Raw genomic sequence first — 17357 nt, 5'->3', positions numbered from 1 at the left:
GGATGAAAGCCCACCCCACACTCCCAGTGCAAGAAGAAGAGGGCAGCACTAGTCTCCACATAGTTTATTTCCTTGACTCTCAGTAACAAAAACAAACTAGGGTTTTTCCCTCCCCTCCCAAACCACCTACCCACCCCCCAGTTTCCCCTTGGCTCAAACGTCGTAGTTGGGGTTCTTGCGTAGGATAACAAATCCCTCCAGGATGGGCGTCACAGGCACGTGCTCCTCTGTGGCCAGCTCTGCCCGCTCTCCATGTGCCAGCAGCACTGGGGTTGTGTGAGTCTGGAAGCCAGTGATGGTTTTGGGCTTGCCTGCCTGGCCCACCACATCCACAGCCTGAGAGAGAGAGTGAGATCAATGCCAGGGACACAGAGGGACATCAGCACAGCCCCTCCCCAGCCCTGGCTGCCCCTTACCTGTCCTACCCGAACCGACACGGGCAGAGGCCGCAGCTCCTCATCGAAGGTGACCAGCATGCGGGGCTGCATGGCAGCAACGAGGCCATAGAGAATGTAGTGGGACTTGCCCAGGATAACTGGAGGGAAGACAGAAATAAAGGGGCTGAGCAATGCCCACGCTGCAGGGCAGGGAGAGAACTGGGGGGACAGAGCCAGCAGCACTCACTGTTGCGCACATCCAGGAAGGACACGAGGACGGTCAGCAGCCCAGCCACAGCCACCTGGCTCATGAGCTGGCGATCACTGTGGTATGGGCATAGGGTGAGTGTCCCCTTGCCCAGATGAGTCAGGCCCTGGTGTGGCAGAGAAAGTACATAAAAGAGCGATGGAGTAACCTGGGACTCCCAGCCCTGCCCTCAGGAGAGGGTGACACCCCCAGGACACCACTCTCCTCCCACACCCAGGGCAGGGACCCCAAACTTCCCCTTCCACACACAAGCAGTGAGCACAGTATCATCACCTGGGCCAACCGCACCATGAAGAGGTTGTTGGGGTCTTTGGCGTGGTACTGGGCCAGCTGCCGCAGCATTGCTGCCAGCCGGGCGTTGTTGGTACCTGGGGACAAGGAGGTGCAGGCAGAGGAGTGTACAAGGCACAGGTCTCCCACCTTTCCCCCCAAACAAACCCCAAACCAGGCTGTCCCCAGGCTTACCACTGCCCACCATGCCCATGGCAAAGATGGAGTTGTAGGAGACCTCAGGGTCAGCGTCGTGGGAGAACTTGCTGAGGGTATCAAGGATGTTGAGCCGGGGGTTGGAGACTGAGATAAGAGCCAGCGCCAGGGGCACAGCCCGGCGGAGGGTGGGCTCCCCGTACCGCAGCTGCACAGAGGGGAGGGGGTGTTAGACTCAGATCACCCAGCGCAGCAAGGCCTACTGAGATGTGAGGCAGTACCCAGTTTCTATTCCGACGTCCTTTCCCGGCTCTGTGCTGTCCCCCTGGTGTCACTCACCAGGTGGCCGAAGGTGCGCAGGCCCATCTCCGCCCCGATCTCCTCGCCCATGGCAATGAGCGCGATCCCCAGCACCGCCACGCCCTGCAGGGGGGGACACAGGCCCTGAGCGCCAGGCACAGAGCACCCAGCCCAACACCCAAGCTCTTAAGCCTCTGGGCCCACCCAAGGCCTAGGGGGAAGGGCCTTAGGAACCCTTCCAAAGCCAGTTCCTGCTCCAGGCACACAAACCCCAGCCCACATTTCCCCACCTGGTGAGCACCCATGTCTGCTGAGCTCTCTTTCTTCTCCTTCTCTTTCTTGTCCTTTTTGTCCTTGTCTTCCTCTTTCTCCTTGGAGTCAAAATGCTCACTGCAGATGTGCAGGAGCTGTTGCACCTTCAAGACATTCCCTGAGCCTGGGCAGAAAGTGGAGTGCCAGGATCAGCAGGCAGAGGACCCTGGAGCTGCTCCTGCCTCCCCTCACCTCGACCAGCCCAACTCACCCGCATAAGCACAGATATCCACCAGCGTGTTGGCAAAGCTGCGGAACGGCTCCGACACCACCTCCAGCGCTGCCAAGATGGCCTCAATTGCCTCTCCCTTCCCTGTCAAGGAAAGCATAGTGGTTAAAGGACAGCATGGAGGGATGCTCCCACCCCATGAGCCACTGGCACTGCCCAGCCTTACCCAAGTGGTTCAAGCCCAGCCCAAGTGGCAGCCACCGGGCGTAGGTATCCTTCAGTTCTGTCTCTGATTTCTCCATGATGGTCTGGAGGATAGTGGAGGTGACATCCCCATTGCAGGAACCCACTGATATCATCCCACAGGCCAGGGCAGTCACACCAGCCACCTAGTGATGGGGAAAAGAGCCATGTCATACACAGGGACAGCTCAGAGTAAGCTGGCCTATAGCACTAGGTACCCTTGGCCTCCACTTTCTATGAAAATCTGGGCTACTGCAAGACCTGATGGTTTCCTACCCTCCTAAATCTGCTGTAATCCCATTGTGGCAGCAGCTCAGATAAGGAAAATAGGGTCAGTGCTGAGCAAGGACATGTGGCCTTGCTCTTGGAGCTCAAGCTGGCTGCAGGACAGTGCCTGTATTCTCAGGAGCTCTGGGGCACGGGATGGAGAAGCAGGAATCACAGGCAAACCCTGCCTCATGCCCTACCTCCATGCTGGACTTGGAGTCTCCCATGACAGGCAGTAGCAAAGTCAGGACATCCTCGCGGTTGGAGCCTGCATAAGCCAGTCCCAGCCTGCAGAGAGTGCACAGGGGTGTGAGGGAGGAGCTGCACCACCCTGTGCAGCACGGGGAGGCTGGGGCCAGGCCCTTACCCAAAAATGGCTCCAATCCTCATGGTGTTGCTGTTGTGGAGGACATAGTCAGACAGGAGGGCCAGGGCAGGGTCACACTCATTTTTCACCCCTGAGTTGACGATGCCACAGGCCAGGAGGGCTCCAGACTGCAAGGCAGAAGCATTGTCACACACTAGCCACCAACACAAAGCTCCCTGCCAGCCAGTGACTGATGTCACCTCACACATCACACCCCTCCCCCAGGATGGCCAAGTTGGTATGAAGTGGGCAACGCCACCCTGGATCAAGGTGAGAATTCCAAAGCTCATAGCTGTGTGACAAGGGGAGCCCCCAGGATGCTTCAGGCAGTCCCCAAGAGACCAGCACCTCACTGTGAGCTGCTCAAAAGCCTGGGACACAGGGCATCCAACCGTTCTCTGTGCAGGAGCTGAGCTCCACAGGGGACCAAAGCAAGGACCATTTCCCAGCCAGGTGCACACCCAGCTCACAGCAGGACTGCCCCACACAGACACAGAGCCAGGATCTGTCACTGACCTTGATGTAATCCTCTGAGGAGTACAGGTACTTGTCGATCTGTGTGAGCCCCCCGTCCACGTCCCACAGCAGGATTGTGCCCAGCGAGGCTGCAGCACTCAGCATCCCTGTGGTTCCAGGGAAGAAAGGCCCTCATCAGGCCTGAACTGATGTGCCCTGTGTGGGGCTTGCGGTAGAGCCAGGGACATAGGCCAGCTCAGCCACCCTTACCCCAAAAGGGACAGGGTGGTAACCCCAAGCCTAGAGGCACCTCCAGCCCTGCCCAGCCTGCTAACTCACCATGGTCCTTGTTCTTGTACAACCATTTATTGCCATCATCTGTCAGCAGCTTGTCCTGTCCAAAGGCAGCATTCACAAAGCCGTTCACAAAGGAGGAGGCCAAATTCATCCGGGCTGAGTCCACTTGGGAACCACTTCCCCCAAACCCTGTGGAACAATGACAGGGTGAGGAAAGCAGCAACAGAAGCCCTGCCAGCCCTCAACATGCAGCCATCCCACATCATAGGAACGAGGACCCGTCTCCATCACCAGCAGGAAAGAGAAGCCCAGATCCACAGGCCAGAGACCATGGGCAGGCCATCCACCCCCTCAGATACACATCTGACCACACAGGCTCAGAGGTGCTTGGCAGCCTCAAGAACTCCACACAGGCAGGGATGATAAAAACCACAACACAAGCCCTTACGGTTATTCTCCAGGTGGGTTTTATAAATATCATCTGGCACTTTGGGCTCCATGATGTCCAGCTGCAAAGACAAGGGAGAAGGAGGTTACCACCCGGCCAGCACATCCTACAATGGCAACCTCTCCAAGAGGAGCCCAAATCACAGGGATGATGGATTTCTTCTCAAATCTTGCCACAGAGCCTGGCAGCCAGGCAGCCACAGCTGGAGGTAGCCCAGGGTGCTTTTCCAGGCTGGGACACTCACCTCTCTGGCTAAGGCCAAGAAATTGCTGTTGAGCTGGACATTGGACATGATCTCTGTTAAGTCCTCATACTCCTCCACATCCTCGTTCAGCTCCAGGAAGACCCCATGGCGGCCCAGCATAAAGGCCATCTGCTTCTGGACAACTCTGTGCAGAGGGGAGGGGTTTCCTGAGTGCCCAGAACCCAGCAAGCCCCAGCACAAACACAGGTTCACCAAGCAGTGAGCCAACCTGCCCTGCCCAGGGCATACAGACATGACCCACTCCTGCCCATCCTCATTTCAGGGACAAGAGTCTCAATCCAAACCCCCAGACACCTTTAACAGTGACAGATCCAACCTATCTCTGCCCAAATGGGGAGCCTTGCCCCACCAGGATGAGCAAAGGCTGCAGAGGGCAGGGAACATCTCTGCTTACACATCTTTGCAGGAAGTGAAGATGTCCTCCACCAGCTCCACATCATTGAGCATCAGAGCCAGGCGCAGGGCTTCCGGGTAGCGATTGAATTTGCGGAAGATGCCCAGGGCACAGCGCAAGAGAGCCGAGTTCTCGGGCTCTGGGACGTAGCTCACACAGCTTAAGGAGGAGACAGACATGAGGGTGACAACCAGATCAGGCAGCCTTGGCCCAACAGGGATCAGGCCCTGTCCAGCACCTCAGGCTGCCAAGCCCCCTCACCTTGTCAGATAGAGGCACACTTTGGAGTAGGCATTGTCATCGATGTACTTCTCCAGCATGTCCATCTGCTCTATCTCCATGAGCAGGTCACAGGCCTCGTGCTCTGCGTTGTGGGCCATGTTGTAGGGGACAATCTCCTTGACCAGGGTGAGGAGTGTGTCCCTCTGAGCCTTGTCAGCTTCATCAATCTCCTGCCACTCCTTGGCCACCTCTCCTGCCAAGTGCCTGCAGGAACAAAGGGACGTCACCACTACAAAAATCAGTTTCACTGAGCCGTGAGAACAGGGAGCAGCTGCTCCCAGTTAGCCAGGATTATGTACTGTTTATGGAGGCTCTGCATTCTGCAGACTTTATGGGGGACAAGGCCAGAGGAGAAACAGGGTTAAGACCAGAGATTTCAGAGGCCACAGAAGCAAGATCTCTGCAGCTCGAAAACCATCATGAATAGAGCATGAAGTGACACATGTGCAGGTGTGATAGCGGCAGCTGAACACATGATCAGCTAGTCAAGACACATCCCAGCCAGGCCAGAGCTAAAGCACCCCAGGAAATTCCCCTGAGCCCTTATCCTTCCCCTCTGGTCCCCCTGAGGCTTACCTGACGTATTCATGCCCCCAGGATGCCAGCTCCTCTTGGGAGCCCACCAGCCGGTACTTGAGACACTCCCGCTCCCCACTCATGGTCATGGCCAGGACAGAAATGATATCTGCTGCAAAGCGCTGCAGAAAGAGTGCAGAGCTCCAGACACAGGCCAGGCACAGGGAACCAGGGGCAGCCAGGGACACCACACCCTCCCTGTGCCTGAAAACCACCACAGGTGGCAAAGGTACCGTCCTGACAAGTTATAACCCTCTGGAGCAAGTCACAGAGAGTGCTGTTAGATCCCAGAGTCCAGAGGGCTCTGCCTGCCCCAGCACTGTCCCCTCAATCACATGGGATGGTGCGGCCAAGAGTTTCTACCTTGTTCTCTCCTGGAGCCATGTTCTCATAGATCTCCTTCAGCTTGCCATAATGGGGCCGTAGGAACTTGAGGGGTTTGGGAACAGAGGTCATGGAGGTGGTGGAAGAGCGGATCTGCCTCCGCAGCTCCTCCAGGGCTGGACGGTAAAGTGACGTGTCTTTCTCCTGCAGAGGGAAGCTGCCTGTCAGGGGCCGGTTCCTGAGCCACCCCCTCACCAGCCCTCCTCAAACACAGCCATGGCTCTTAGCAGAACAGCCCCCACCCTGGGCTGCCTCCTTTAGCCCAAGAGCTGGAGAAGGAGGGCACAGCAGGGTAGAAAGCTTCTCTCTCATCAGGAACACAGAGGTCCCTTGGGCACAGGTCAGAAAGGCAACAAGGCTGGGGGGACAGATCACAGCAGACAAGCAGGGGCCCATCCCACTCAAGGTAAAATGCCCCCATCTCCACTGCACGAGGAACAGCCACAAGCAAGAGACAGACAGAGTCAAATCCTGGCCAGGACTCCTTGCTGAGGGACACAGCACAGACTCACCCCCAGGCGCTCCACCAGCATCTCCAGCTCATCCTGCAGCTGCTTGTCCTCCTCAGACTGCCAAAATGCACAGGAGAAAGCAGAGTTAACGGTGCAGAGCACAGGAAGTCTCAGTGTGACAGCAGCAGGGATGTCACCCCAAGCCACAGGGCTACCAGGACAAAGTGATGCACTCATTGCTCAGGGCACCACCCTGCCCCAGTGCTGGCAGGGTGGAGCAATGCTCACATTACTGGGGATACCTTCCTTAAGAAACCACCCATTCCTGGGGTGTGAGATGCACCTCCCCTATTCCTCTGCGCTGTATGAAAACAACCCCACATAGAGGGGCACGTCAGGTCACAGCCCAGCTGGGGCACTGACAGCAGCCCCTTCACTGTGTCCCCCAGCCCACGGGGACCCCCAGAGCCAAGGTCACCGCCGTGCTGGGGATCCCTGCACAGTGCCCAGTATCACACACACACACAGCCTGCTTACACCAGGGCTTCCCTCACCAGCACTCCTCTGAGACCCCCGCGCCCCCTGCCCGGGAACGGGAGCCCTCAATGGCGTCACGCGGGCACCCCATGACGTGCCGGGGCCCCGCCGGAGGGAACCCCTCGCTGCCGTCACATGCCCGCGCTGGAGGGAGTCCCCGGAGGGATGCTGGCCGCCGCCGTGACGCGGGATGACGTCCCGTTCCCGGAGGGATGCCGGCCAGCCCCGTGACGCGGGATGACGTCCTGCCCCGCCGGTGACGCGGGCCCGAACGGGCCGTGACTCAGCGGCGGCCCGCGGCGCGGCGGCACTCACCAGCTCCTGCTCCTTCTCGGGCCCGGAGGGCGGGTCCCGGCGGTCCCGGCCCCATGGCGGCGTGGGTTTCTCGTCGCCGCCCCCCCCGGGGCCGCCCTGCACCCGGCTCTGCCCGCCGCCGCCGCCCGCGTCCATGTTCGCCCGGTCGTGCTTCCGCCGCACCGCGCCTGCGCAACGCCGTGACGGCACCGCCGCGCGCCGGGGGCGGGGCCAAGACCGGGGCGGACCCACGTGCGGGGACACCGGTACCGACACCAACACTGATACCGGTACCGGCACCGACACCGACACTGACACTGAAACCAGTACCGGCACCGACACTGAAACCGGTACCGGCACTGACACTGAAACCGGTACAGACACTGACACCGGCACTGACACTGAAACCAGTACCGACACTGACACTGAAACCGGTACCGGCACTGACACTGAAAACGGTACCGGCGCCGACACTGAAACCGACACTGACACCAGCACCGAAACTGAAACCGGCACCGACACTGACACTGAAACCGGTACCAGCACCGACAATGACACCGGCACTGACGCTGAAACCAGTACCGACATTGACAATGATACCGACACCGGTACTTAGACGGACACTGACACGGACATCGACACTGGCACCAGCACTGTCTCTAACACCGGTACCAACACGGACACACCGGTATTGACACCGGCACTGGCACCAACAGCGGCACTGACGCTGACACCGGTACCGACAGTGGCACACCGGTATTGACACCAACACTGGCACCAACAGCAGCACCGGCACTGACGCTGGCACCGGCCGCTGCACTGGCAGCTGCAGACCCGGGGCTCCACCACCCTGCCACGGGCAGCGCTGCCCCCCGAGCTGGGCCAGTGCAATAGCATTGCTGGCAGGCTTGCGGCGGCCCCCACATGTCACAGACACCCGTGGACAGCCTGGTGGCCCAGCCCCTGTGTTCACACACACACCCTCCACGCTGTGTCCCCGGCTCCGCAGCCGGGGCAGGTGGCGCTGCCTTCACCCTGTCCCCCTGGCACCCCGGGGAGCGCTTCCAGCCCCGGAACAGCGGCACCCCGGGCACGGAGCGGGTGCCCTGCGGGGCCGCCCTGTCCCGGACAGGCGGTCACACAGCGCTAGGAACTATAGAGGCAGGATGTGAAGCTGTGCACAGCCCCGGCCTTCTCCTTGCCCACTGCCAAGGCTCTGAGCACGGCTGTGCGCCCCTGGGTGCGTGTGCTGTGGCACGGGCCTAAGGGTGCCATCGGGGTGCCGTCCTTTGGGTACCGGGGACGGGCTGTCGGTGTACGTGTGTACATCCATCCAGCTGTAGGGGTGCCGGGGACGGGCTGTCCGTGTGCGTGTGTGCACCCATCCAGCTGTGCGGGTGCTGCGCAGGGGTGAGCCCGCGTGTCGAAGCACGGCGTGCTGCCGCCGCTGTGCACCATTACCGGCCGCTGCCGGTGACCGGTACCGTGCGGCGCTGCTGTGCCCCCCTGAGCGCTCACGACCGGAGTCGGTCCTTGCGTCCCTGTGTGCATGCGCCGGTACCCGCTGCGGGCAGCCAGATGTGAGCCCGGGTTCTGCTGCCCGTGCCGGTGAGGGCGCCGGTTCGGGTGCCGGTGCCGGTGCCGGTGAGGGAGGCTGCGGATGCCTTTGCGGCTCTCCGGGGGTGCAAGCGGCGGTGCAAATACCGGCGCGGAGCTCCTCCCGTGCGCACGGCGGTCACCCTGCTGGGCGGCCAGGCCGAGCGGAGCTGAGCGGTGCCGCTGGGCTGGGCACCGGGGTCCCCGCTCCAGCCCCTCCCGGCCCGCCGGCCCCCGTCGCCCCCGCCCGGTGCCTGCGGTCCGTGCGCAGCCGGTCTCAGCCCCTGCGGCTCCATCCCTCCGGCGCGGCCCCATCTCCGCCCGGCCCCATCCCTGTGAGACCCCGGTGCCGGTCTCGGCGGCAGCGCGGCGCCCGGTGCGGGCCATGGCGGCGGCGGAGGCAGGCGGCGCTGCGGCGGCGGCGGGGGCCCGGCGCGGCCCGGGCGGGGAGCGGAGCTAGGCAGCAGGCGGCCCGGGATGGCCAGGATGAACGTGGCCCTACAGGAGCTTGGACACGCCGTGAGTGCCCGGGGCAGCGGCCCGGCAGGGAGGAGGGCGAGAGGAGGGGGACGGGGGACATCGGCGGGGGGCTCGGCGAGGGGACAGGAGGGGGTCGGGGCGCAGGAGAGCCCCGGGGCTGGAGAACTCAAGCAGCTGCAAGGGCTGCGGGGGCTTCGGGAACCAGAGGGAGGAAGGGAGGGCGGGGGGGACAAGCGGATTACGGGGGGCGGCGAGAGCCTATGGGATGCAGGGGCTGCGTGGTGCCGGGGCTAAGGGAACTCAGCGGCCAGAGGGTCCCTGTGCCCCACGGTGGAGGAAGGAGGACCCCCTCCAAATCCCTGCCTGGGGCTGGACAGAGAACTGGGGTGGTTCATTCAGGCATGACCCCATAAACCCCACTCCACCGAGCACAGTAATGCTGCTCATAGGGTGAACCCCAAGACAGCACCTCTGGAGGGGGCAGAGGGCCCTGTCCCCATGGGTCTCAGCCCTACAGAGGGGGTAGGAGGAGCCCCAGCAATAGGCTCCTGCCTTGAGGATGCCACAGAAGATGCTGGAGAGGGGGTGCTAGCTATTGCCCAGGATGAGGACCACCCAGGAGCAGAAAGGATAGCGTTGAGGAGAGCTGGGGTGGTGGGGGGGCCAGGCTGGCCAAGCTCCTTCAGGATGCTGAGCAATCCTTCCTAATGCCAGCACCTTCCAGGAGCCTGACTCAGCGGGGGCTCCTGCCATCTCCTGCCAATCCCACCCTCCTGCTGCAGCCCTTGGCGATGCCCCCTCCCTATCCCAGCAGTGTGGCAGAGGGCAGAGCTGGGCATGAGGCAGTCTCATTGCTTTCCCCCCTGCCCATCATCCATCGCACCCCAGCTCCTTCCCGACCCATAACAGCAGCCCTGCAGGCTGGGCATTCACTTTAGTCTGCAGCACAGACTGGAGGGTGAGCTGCAACCCACCCAGGCATTAGCTCTGGAGCCTAAGGATAGCTCACAACCAGTGGCATTGCTGATTCTCTTCCACCAAAACCTCCAGCATTTTCTTCTAGCATATCCCCCCCTCCAATGCTACTGGCTCAACTCCACCATCTCCCTCTTGGCTGAGTCCTCAGCAGCCCTCACGGCTGGATTTGTGCAAGCTGCCTGGCAAAGCCAGGAGTAAGGGGGACCCTGCCCTGCTGGCTGGTACACACTGCAGTGCCCCTTCTCCCCTTCTCTGTCCTGCATCCTGGTCACCCCCGGAACTATGATGGGGCTGGAAGCACTTCCAGATGTTTCAGACCGGTGCACATCTGCATGGAAAGTTCCAGTCAGGGGAGGAGGGGTGAGACAGCAGCACTAGGAAACCGTTGCTTGGTGACGGGGACCATGTCTCCGTGGCGATGTGTCACCTGTCGGCAGGGCTGATGCCATGGCTGTGCAAAGGGATGCTCCGGTGACGGCCCCCAGGTCCTTCATTAGCATCTCTCCCCGTGCTCTCCAGGGCCACGCAGGGCTGGGGACAACCTCTGGGGGAGGCCCAGGCACACTGGGGGGGGTCAGGGGCTGCCTCAGCCCGGCTGTGTACTCACTGAGCAGGCACTGTGCCCTGCCATAAGAGCCAGAGGGTGTGGCAGGGCGGGGAGCAGCCCCCACGCCCCTGCCCCAGCCCGCTCCCTTCCTCAGCAGATGCCCAACTACAAGCGTGCCACGCTGCAGGACGAGGAGGGGCCGGAGCCAACGGGGGATGGCAGCACCTCTCCCGACAGCGTGGAGGTGAGCTGTGCCCCGGCTCCTCCATCCTTCCCATCTCCATCCCCCCTAGCCCCCATCCTCACCCCAGGGCCTGCCTGCAACCAAGTGGGCACTGGGAGCAGGGTTGGGAGCCAAGCCAGACATGGCTGTCCCCAGGGATGTGCTGGGAGTCAGCCAAAATGCGGCACAGGGCGTGCCTGGTCCTTTCTTGTGGCTTGGGGGCGCTGCCAGCACCCACCACCGGCTCGCCAGGGCTGGTGGGCAGGGATGCCCTGGTGCCCACGTCCTCATGCAGCCCCGCCAGGCACTGGGGAGTGGCGGGAGGGAAGGGGGGCAGTGATGCTCGGCCCCCCACGGTGCGATGGCAGCTCCTGCTCCTCCTGCCTAGGTGGGGTTCCGGAAGGGACCGGGGACGCTGCTGAGCCGCCTGGCCTCGCGCAGCCAGCTGGAGCTGGTGCTCTGCGCCGTCGCCGTCTCCCTGGCCCTGCTGCTCAGCGTCGCCGTCGTCACTCTGGCCATTCAGTACCGCAGAGGTAGGGAGACTTGGCAGCTGTGTCCCCACACCTGGGAGGATGAGGAGTGATGGGTCAGCCCAGGGTACGTGCTCCAGGTGCTCTGCCCATCCTGGGGTACAGACAGGGCTTGGCCCCGCTCCGTGCCTCGGTTTCCCCCAGTACACTCGCCCAGCCCCAGGCATGCCTTCCCTGCCAGATCCCTCTCACAGCACGTGCCTGACGGATGCCTGTGTCCGGGTGGCCAGCAAGATCCTGGAGGCCCTGGATACAGAGACGGACCCGTGCCAGGACTTCTACCAGTACTCGTGTGGGGGCTGGATTAAGAGGAACCCGCTGCCCAACGGGCGCTCCAAGTGGAGCACTTTCAACAGCATCTGGGACCAGAACCAGGCCATCATGAAGCATCTCCTAGGTGGGCACCCAGGGGTCGCAGACACTGAGGGGGTGACCCCTGTGTCACTGGGGCTGACACACAGCCTCCCGCAGAAAACACCACCTTCAACTCCAGCAGCGAGGCAGAGCGGAAGACGCAGCGGTACTACCTGTCCTGCCTCAAGGAGCAGAGGATAGAGGAGCTGGGCTCCCAGCCCCTTATGGAGCTCATCGACAAGGTGGGCACACACCCACACCTGAGCTGAGCTGCCAGGGCTCAGCCCAGCACACCTCCTGCTTAGCTCTTCACGTAACCAGACAGGGAGTAACCTCGGGGATGCATCCCATCCCTCCCTGAGGTGCCGGCTCTGTCTGCTGGCAGATTGGGGGATGGAACATCACTGGCTCCTGGAACCAAACCAGCTTCATGGAGGTCCTCAAGAGCGTGTCAGGCACATACCGGGCAACCCCCTTCTTCACAGTGTATGTGGGTGCAGACTCCAAGAGCTCCAACAGCAACATCATCCAGGTTGGCACCTTGGCTCCCAGGGGTGGCAGACACCAGGGGACACCAGAATGTCTATGCTGCCCCTCTCTCCCCACAGGTGGACCAGTCAGGGCTCTTCCTCCCATCCCGGGATTACTATCTGAACAAGACTGCCAACGAGAGGGTGAGGCTGGCTGCTGGGCATGCTGCCAGCAGCAATCAGGGCAAACCTGTGGCACTGTGGTGGGAGCAGCACTGGGATACACCTGGCATCTCCATCCTGCCTGTTGGGTGCCCACCCCAGGGAGGTGGGATGAGCTGTGCTAGGCACTGAGGCAGGGCTTGGGGTTCCACAGGTTCTGGCAGCGTACCTGGACTACATGGTGGAGCTGGGCACACTGCTGGGGGGCACCCCAGAGCCCACCCGCCTCCAGATGCAGCAGGTGCTGGACTTTGAAACCCAGCTAGCCAACATCACCGTGCCCCAGGCTGAGCGGCGGGACGATGAGAAGATCTACCACAAGATGAGCATCGCAGAGCTGCAGGTGGGCATGGCCCAGAGCAGCCTGGGGAGACCCTTCTGGGACACATGGGGACTTGTCCAGAGGGCACCAAGAGGTCTGTGACCATTGCTGTCCTGTCTCTGGGACACCCTGGGCAGCCACATTTGCTATAGGACATGCACTGCATGTCCATCCCCCTAGTTGTTACCATTTGGGGGAAGCTGCCACCTCATATTGTGGGGTCCAGGGGTCCCCTGCTTGTTCTGCAGCATTAAGAGCATTAACGGTACAGAGAAGGATCTGGAGTGGTGAGGGACTTTGGGTCCTTCCCAGAAAACACAGTTCCTGCCCCAGGAATTGAGCATGCTGAGCAGGATGCAGCATAGCCCTGGTGCCACATTCCTGTGTCCCCTCCAGGTGCTGGCCCCTGCCATTGACTGGCTGGATTACCTTTCCTACGCCCTGGCCCCCCTGGAGCTGGCAGACACAGAGCCTGTGGTGGTGTATGGGGACACCTACCTTCAGCAGGTCTCTGAGCTCATCAATGACACCGACAGGAGGTGAGGCTCCTCCATATCCCTGGCTGTGGCCCCCATGGCAGGGACATATTTTGGGCTCATCAGTGTCTTGAAGTCACAAACTGTGGTGAGCTGCAGCATCTCTCCGCCCCTGCAGCATCCTGAACAACTACCTGATCTGGAACCTGGTGCAGAAGACAGCCTCCAGCCTGGACCAGCGCTTCGAGACAGCCCAGGAGAGGCTGCTGGAGACACTCTATGGCACCAGGAAGGTAACGGAGGGCCCTGGGGCCAGGCCCCTCCACACTCAGCCTGGAAGCAGCCAGGACCTCCTCTGTCCTTCAGATGCCCTTGGCATGCTAAGACCTGGATGCTTCAGCGGGAACTCACAATTATCTTTTGGGATGGGGGTTTTGCTGCTGCCTATCTCCCCTCTGATGAGGCAGAGCCAGGCTGAGTGAAGGCAGGGGAGCAGAGGAGTGGGCTGAGGGTTTCAATGACCTTCATCTCACTCCCACAGTCCTGCACACCCCGCTGGCAAACCTGCATCTCCAACACGGATGACACACTGGGCTTTGCGCTGGGCTCCCTCTTCGTCAAAGCCACCTTTGACCGGGACAGCAAGGCCATCGTGAGAATACTTCTGTCCTCATCCCCTCCCTCCCCATCACCATCCACAGGAATCCCAATTCCACCCAAGCCCAGGGCTGGAAGGCAGGGAGCTGGAAAATGAGATCCCTTGCCCTGGGGAGGTTGTACCCTGTCCACCCTGTCCCCACTGAGGCATTGTGGGGGTAGGGGGCCCTCATTCCCTCCCTTCCCCAGGCTGAGGAGATGATCAGCGAGATCCGTGCAGCCTTCGAGGTATCCCTGGACCAGCTGGACTGGATGGACGAGAAGACCAGGCAGGCTGCAAAGGAGAAGGTGACCCTAGGGAGGGAAGTGGATGGGAAGCCTCAGTCTATCCATACAAGCTCCCCAGTCTCACTGCTGGGGCCTCTCCCCATGCAGGCGGATGCCATCTACGACATGATTGGCTTCCCTGACTTCATTCTGGACAACAAGGAGTTGGATGATGTCTATGATGGGGTAGGGGGCACCTGGCTTGGGGGGGAGAATCTTGGTCATGCCAAACTTGGGGGGGGGCCCATTGTTGAGCAATGTCCCCATCTGGGACATTGTGCAAAGCCACCCAAGCACTGAGCTCATCCTGGCCAGGGTGTGGGGAACCACCCCAGTGGACCTGTCCTCATCCCTCCTCTTCCTCACCAGTACGAGGTCTCTGAGGACTCCTTCTTCCAGAACATGCTCAACTTCTACAACTTCTCTGCCAAAGTGATGGCTGACCAGCTCCGGAAACCCCCCAACCGCGACCAGTAAGGGGTGGGCTTGGGGGGAAGGAGGGGAGGATGGGACCCTGGGTGCCTGGATGGTGCTGTTCAGTGGGGAGGAGGTCACCCTCGTGGGGCAGCACAGCACAGTAGGTCACCTGTGGTAGCACAGGTCACCTGTGGTAGCTGTAGCTTATCCCCAGCAAGGTCCTTGGTAACAGGATGGGGGCAAAAGTGTCACCCTTGGGCAGGGCCCTGTGGTGGGCAGTGGCACAGGAGGGGGCTGGGGTGACAGGGACACACCCCTGCCTGTGCCCTGTCCCACCTCCCTGCCCAGGTGGAGCATGACCCCACAGACTGTCAATGCCTATTACCTGCCCACCAAGAATGGGATCGTCTTTCCTGCTGGGATCCTCCAGGCTCCCTTCTACGCCCGCAACCACCCCAAGTGAGTCTGGCATGGGGGGCACCTCCTGGAGCCAGGGGTTGGATCAGGGCCAGCATGCCACAGCGTTCCCCCACAGTGACAAATAAAAGCCCTGAAGGGCTTGAGTGTCTCTCAAGGCTTAACATGATGCAGTCAAGACAGCCTGAGTTCCCTTAGGGCCACCAGTGTCTCCAGCAGGAGTGATCCCCAGCTGGGTCCCAGCTGGAGCAGAGCGTCACTGGGTGCCCAGAGATGGGGTGGGTTGCAATGGCATCACTAACACATCCTGTACTTACCTGGTTCTTTCCATGGCCTCACAGAGCCCTTAATTTTGGTGGCATCGGCGTGGTGATGGGGCACGAGCTGACCCATGCATTTGATGACCAAGGTGAGAGCCCACAGGCAGCACTGGCCCTGACCCCTGTCACCTTCCTGTCCCCCCCCAGCCCCTGCCCCTGGCATGGGGAACAGGTGCCCTGGGAGCACAGGGGTCCCGCTTTGCCATCCATTGCATCATGTGTGCTCGTGCCCCCCTGGCCACCCCCTTCTATCGTCCTGTCTCCCCAGGTGGCACCTGCTGATACCTTCCCCCGGCTTCTCTGTGCAGCTTTCGCTTCATCCGCTTGGTGAGGACACAGTGTCTGCAGCCCCAGCCCCCTCCTCATCCTCCTCCCTCCCGGGCGTGGGATGGGTCCCTCTTGCATCCACTCTGCTTTGCACCTTCACCACAGCCCCGGAGCCGATATGGGGTCAATGAGGGAATTTGGGATTATGGATCTGGGCTGGGTTAGTGAGAACACACTGGGGGATGCCTGGGGACCCAAGTGCATGGCTGAGCCCCCGGCAGAGCCTGCCCACAGCAGGGGCTGGGGGATACCTTCTCCCTGGGCATGGGCCCAAGGTGCCAGGTTCCCCTGGCATCCCCCGGTGCCCATTCCCCCACCATTCTGCTTCGGGACCCCTCAGCAGAGGGGCTGCAGTGGGACGGCTTCCCCCAGTCCCACCCCAACCCATGGCTCGGTCCCGCAGGACGGGAATATGACAAAGAGGGAAACCTGCGGCCGTGGTGGCAGAACTCCTCCCTAGAGGCCTTCAAGAACCGGACGGCGTGCATGACGGAGCAGTACGGCCGCTACACCGTCCACAGCGAGAAGGTGAACGGGCGGCAGACCCTGGGCGAGAACATCGCCGACAACGGCGGGCTCAAGGCAGCCTACAACGTGAGTGCTGCCATCCGGAGGGGACACGAACCTCCGTACCTGTCTGTCCCTTCCCGGAGCTTCAGGCCAGCTCTCCCGCAGGCTTACAAGTCCTGGCTGCAGAAGAACGGGGAGGAGAAGCGCCTGCCCGCCCTGGGGCTCACCAACCACCAGCTCTTCTTCGTGGGCTTTGCGCAGGTAGGGCGGAGCAGGATGATGGGCTTCTCGTGCCTCCCGGGCTGCTCGGAGCCACCCCGCAGCTCCCCATCCCGCACCGGGGGTGCTCGGTGCCCATCCCTGAGGCTGCTCCCATTCCGCCAGGTGTGGTGCTCCGTCCGGACGCCCGAGAGCTCCCACGAAGGGCTGGTGACCGACCCGCACAGCCCCGACAAGTACCGTGTCATCGGCACCCTCAGCAACTCCCGGGACTTTGTGGAACACTTCGGCTGCCCCCTGGGCTCCCCCATGAACCCCGGCAAGCACTGTGAGGTGTGGTAGGGACGGGGAGGGTGCCGGGGGCAGAGGGACGATACTCTGCTGTGCTCCCCCTCCCCAGACCTCAGTGGCTGCCGGAGCTGGCCACGGGCAGAGCGCAGTGCCCCTCCTGTGCTCACACCGCACACCCCCCTCCGCACCCTCCCCGGCACACACGGCCCCGCACCAGGCACCCACCGCAGCCCCATCCACGGCTTGGGGCTGGACACGGCCGGCAGAGAGGCTGTGGCACCCCCAAAACGCAGTTCTGCCCCCCAGCCTTGATGTGCTTGAGTCGGGCACAGCTCAGTGGCCCCTGCGCTGCGTCCCCCCCTCAGGCGGGCAGGTCAAAGGGGTCCCGGGGAAAGCATTAGAGCCACGATCCCCCTGCTCCTGCCCCCCAGCCTGCCGGAGATGGAGGCTGGGGGCCACCCGGCTCCGCGCTTCCCTTGTCCCCTCCCAGTCCAGCTTGGCTTCCCCATCCACCTCTGCTGGGACCAGCGGGCGGCAGCGGGGACTCTGGTGCCTTCAGCTGTGGGTGGCTGTCGCCGAGTTTATTTAACGATTAAAAGCAGTTTCCACTTACTCCAGCA

At 61.8% G+C, this 17357-nt stretch overlaps 3 protein-coding genes across 7 annotated transcripts; 2 read left to right on the top strand and 1 right to left on the bottom strand.

Annotated features, from left to right (window-relative positions):
- Nucleotides 1-57: 57 nt before the first annotated feature.
- PSMD2 (proteasome 26S subunit ubiquitin receptor, non-ATPase 2) lies at nucleotides 58-7310 on the bottom strand. Of its 2 annotated transcripts, none has more exons than XM_064721688.1 (21): nucleotides 7136-7310; nucleotides 6344-6400; nucleotides 5811-5975; nucleotides 5448-5569; nucleotides 4851-5075; nucleotides 4590-4748; nucleotides 4175-4319; nucleotides 3931-3991; nucleotides 3525-3671; nucleotides 3246-3352; nucleotides 2730-2857; nucleotides 2563-2650; nucleotides 2079-2241; nucleotides 1895-1996; nucleotides 1662-1807; nucleotides 1411-1494; nucleotides 1111-1279; nucleotides 919-1013; nucleotides 625-751; nucleotides 417-535; nucleotides 58-336 (listed from the first exon to the last, which is right to left on the bottom strand). In XM_064721688.1, exons 1-21 carry the CDS (start codon nucleotides 7268-7270, stop codon nucleotides 154-156), a joined length of 2727 nt encoding a protein of 908 aa, XP_064577758.1. In that variant the 5' UTR covers nucleotides 7271-7310; the 3' UTR covers nucleotides 58-153. The 2 variants fall into 2 exon arrangements, with proteins under 2 accessions (XP_064577758.1, XP_064577759.1); XM_064721689.1 differs by lacking the exon at nucleotides 7136-7310 and adding an exon at nucleotides 6838-6943.
- On the top strand, nucleotides 7269-7730 carry LOC135451859 (putative per-hexamer repeat protein 5). The gene has a single exon (XM_064721444.1). It carries the CDS (start codon nucleotides 7269-7271, stop codon nucleotides 7728-7730), a length of 462 nt encoding a protein of 153 aa, XP_064577514.1.
- Nucleotides 7731-8619: 889 nt separating this feature from the next.
- On the top strand, nucleotides 8620-17349 carry ECE2 (endothelin converting enzyme 2). Of its 4 annotated transcripts, none has more exons than XM_064721690.1 (19): nucleotides 8627-9229; nucleotides 10870-10959; nucleotides 11327-11471; nucleotides 11650-11865; nucleotides 11940-12064; nucleotides 12208-12354; nucleotides 12431-12496; nucleotides 12669-12857; nucleotides 13233-13375; nucleotides 13491-13605; nucleotides 13854-13964; nucleotides 14159-14257; nucleotides 14345-14422; nucleotides 14606-14709; nucleotides 15002-15112; nucleotides 15412-15479; nucleotides 16121-16311; nucleotides 16393-16488; nucleotides 16612-17349. In XM_064721690.1, exons 1-19 carry the CDS (start codon nucleotides 9188-9190, stop codon nucleotides 16786-16788), a joined length of 2313 nt encoding a protein of 770 aa, XP_064577760.1. In that variant the 5' UTR covers nucleotides 8627-9187; the 3' UTR covers nucleotides 16789-17349. The 4 variants fall into 4 exon arrangements, with proteins under 4 accessions (XP_064577763.1, XP_064577764.1, XP_064577760.1 ...); XM_064721691.1 differs by having other exon boundaries at nucleotides 8631-9229; nucleotides 10873-10959; XM_064721693.1 differs by lacking the exon at nucleotides 14345-14422 and having other exon boundaries at nucleotides 8620-9229.
- Nucleotides 17350-17357: the final 8 nt, after the last annotated feature.

This window comes from Zonotrichia leucophrys, chromosome 9 (genome assembly GCF_028769735.1).
Source record: "Zonotrichia leucophrys gambelii isolate GWCS_2022_RI chromosome 9, RI_Zleu_2.0, whole genome shotgun sequence".
NCBI lineage: Eukaryota > Metazoa > Chordata > Aves > Passeriformes > Passerellidae > Zonotrichia > Zonotrichia leucophrys.
This window is presented reverse-complemented; position numbering and strand designations above follow the sequence as displayed.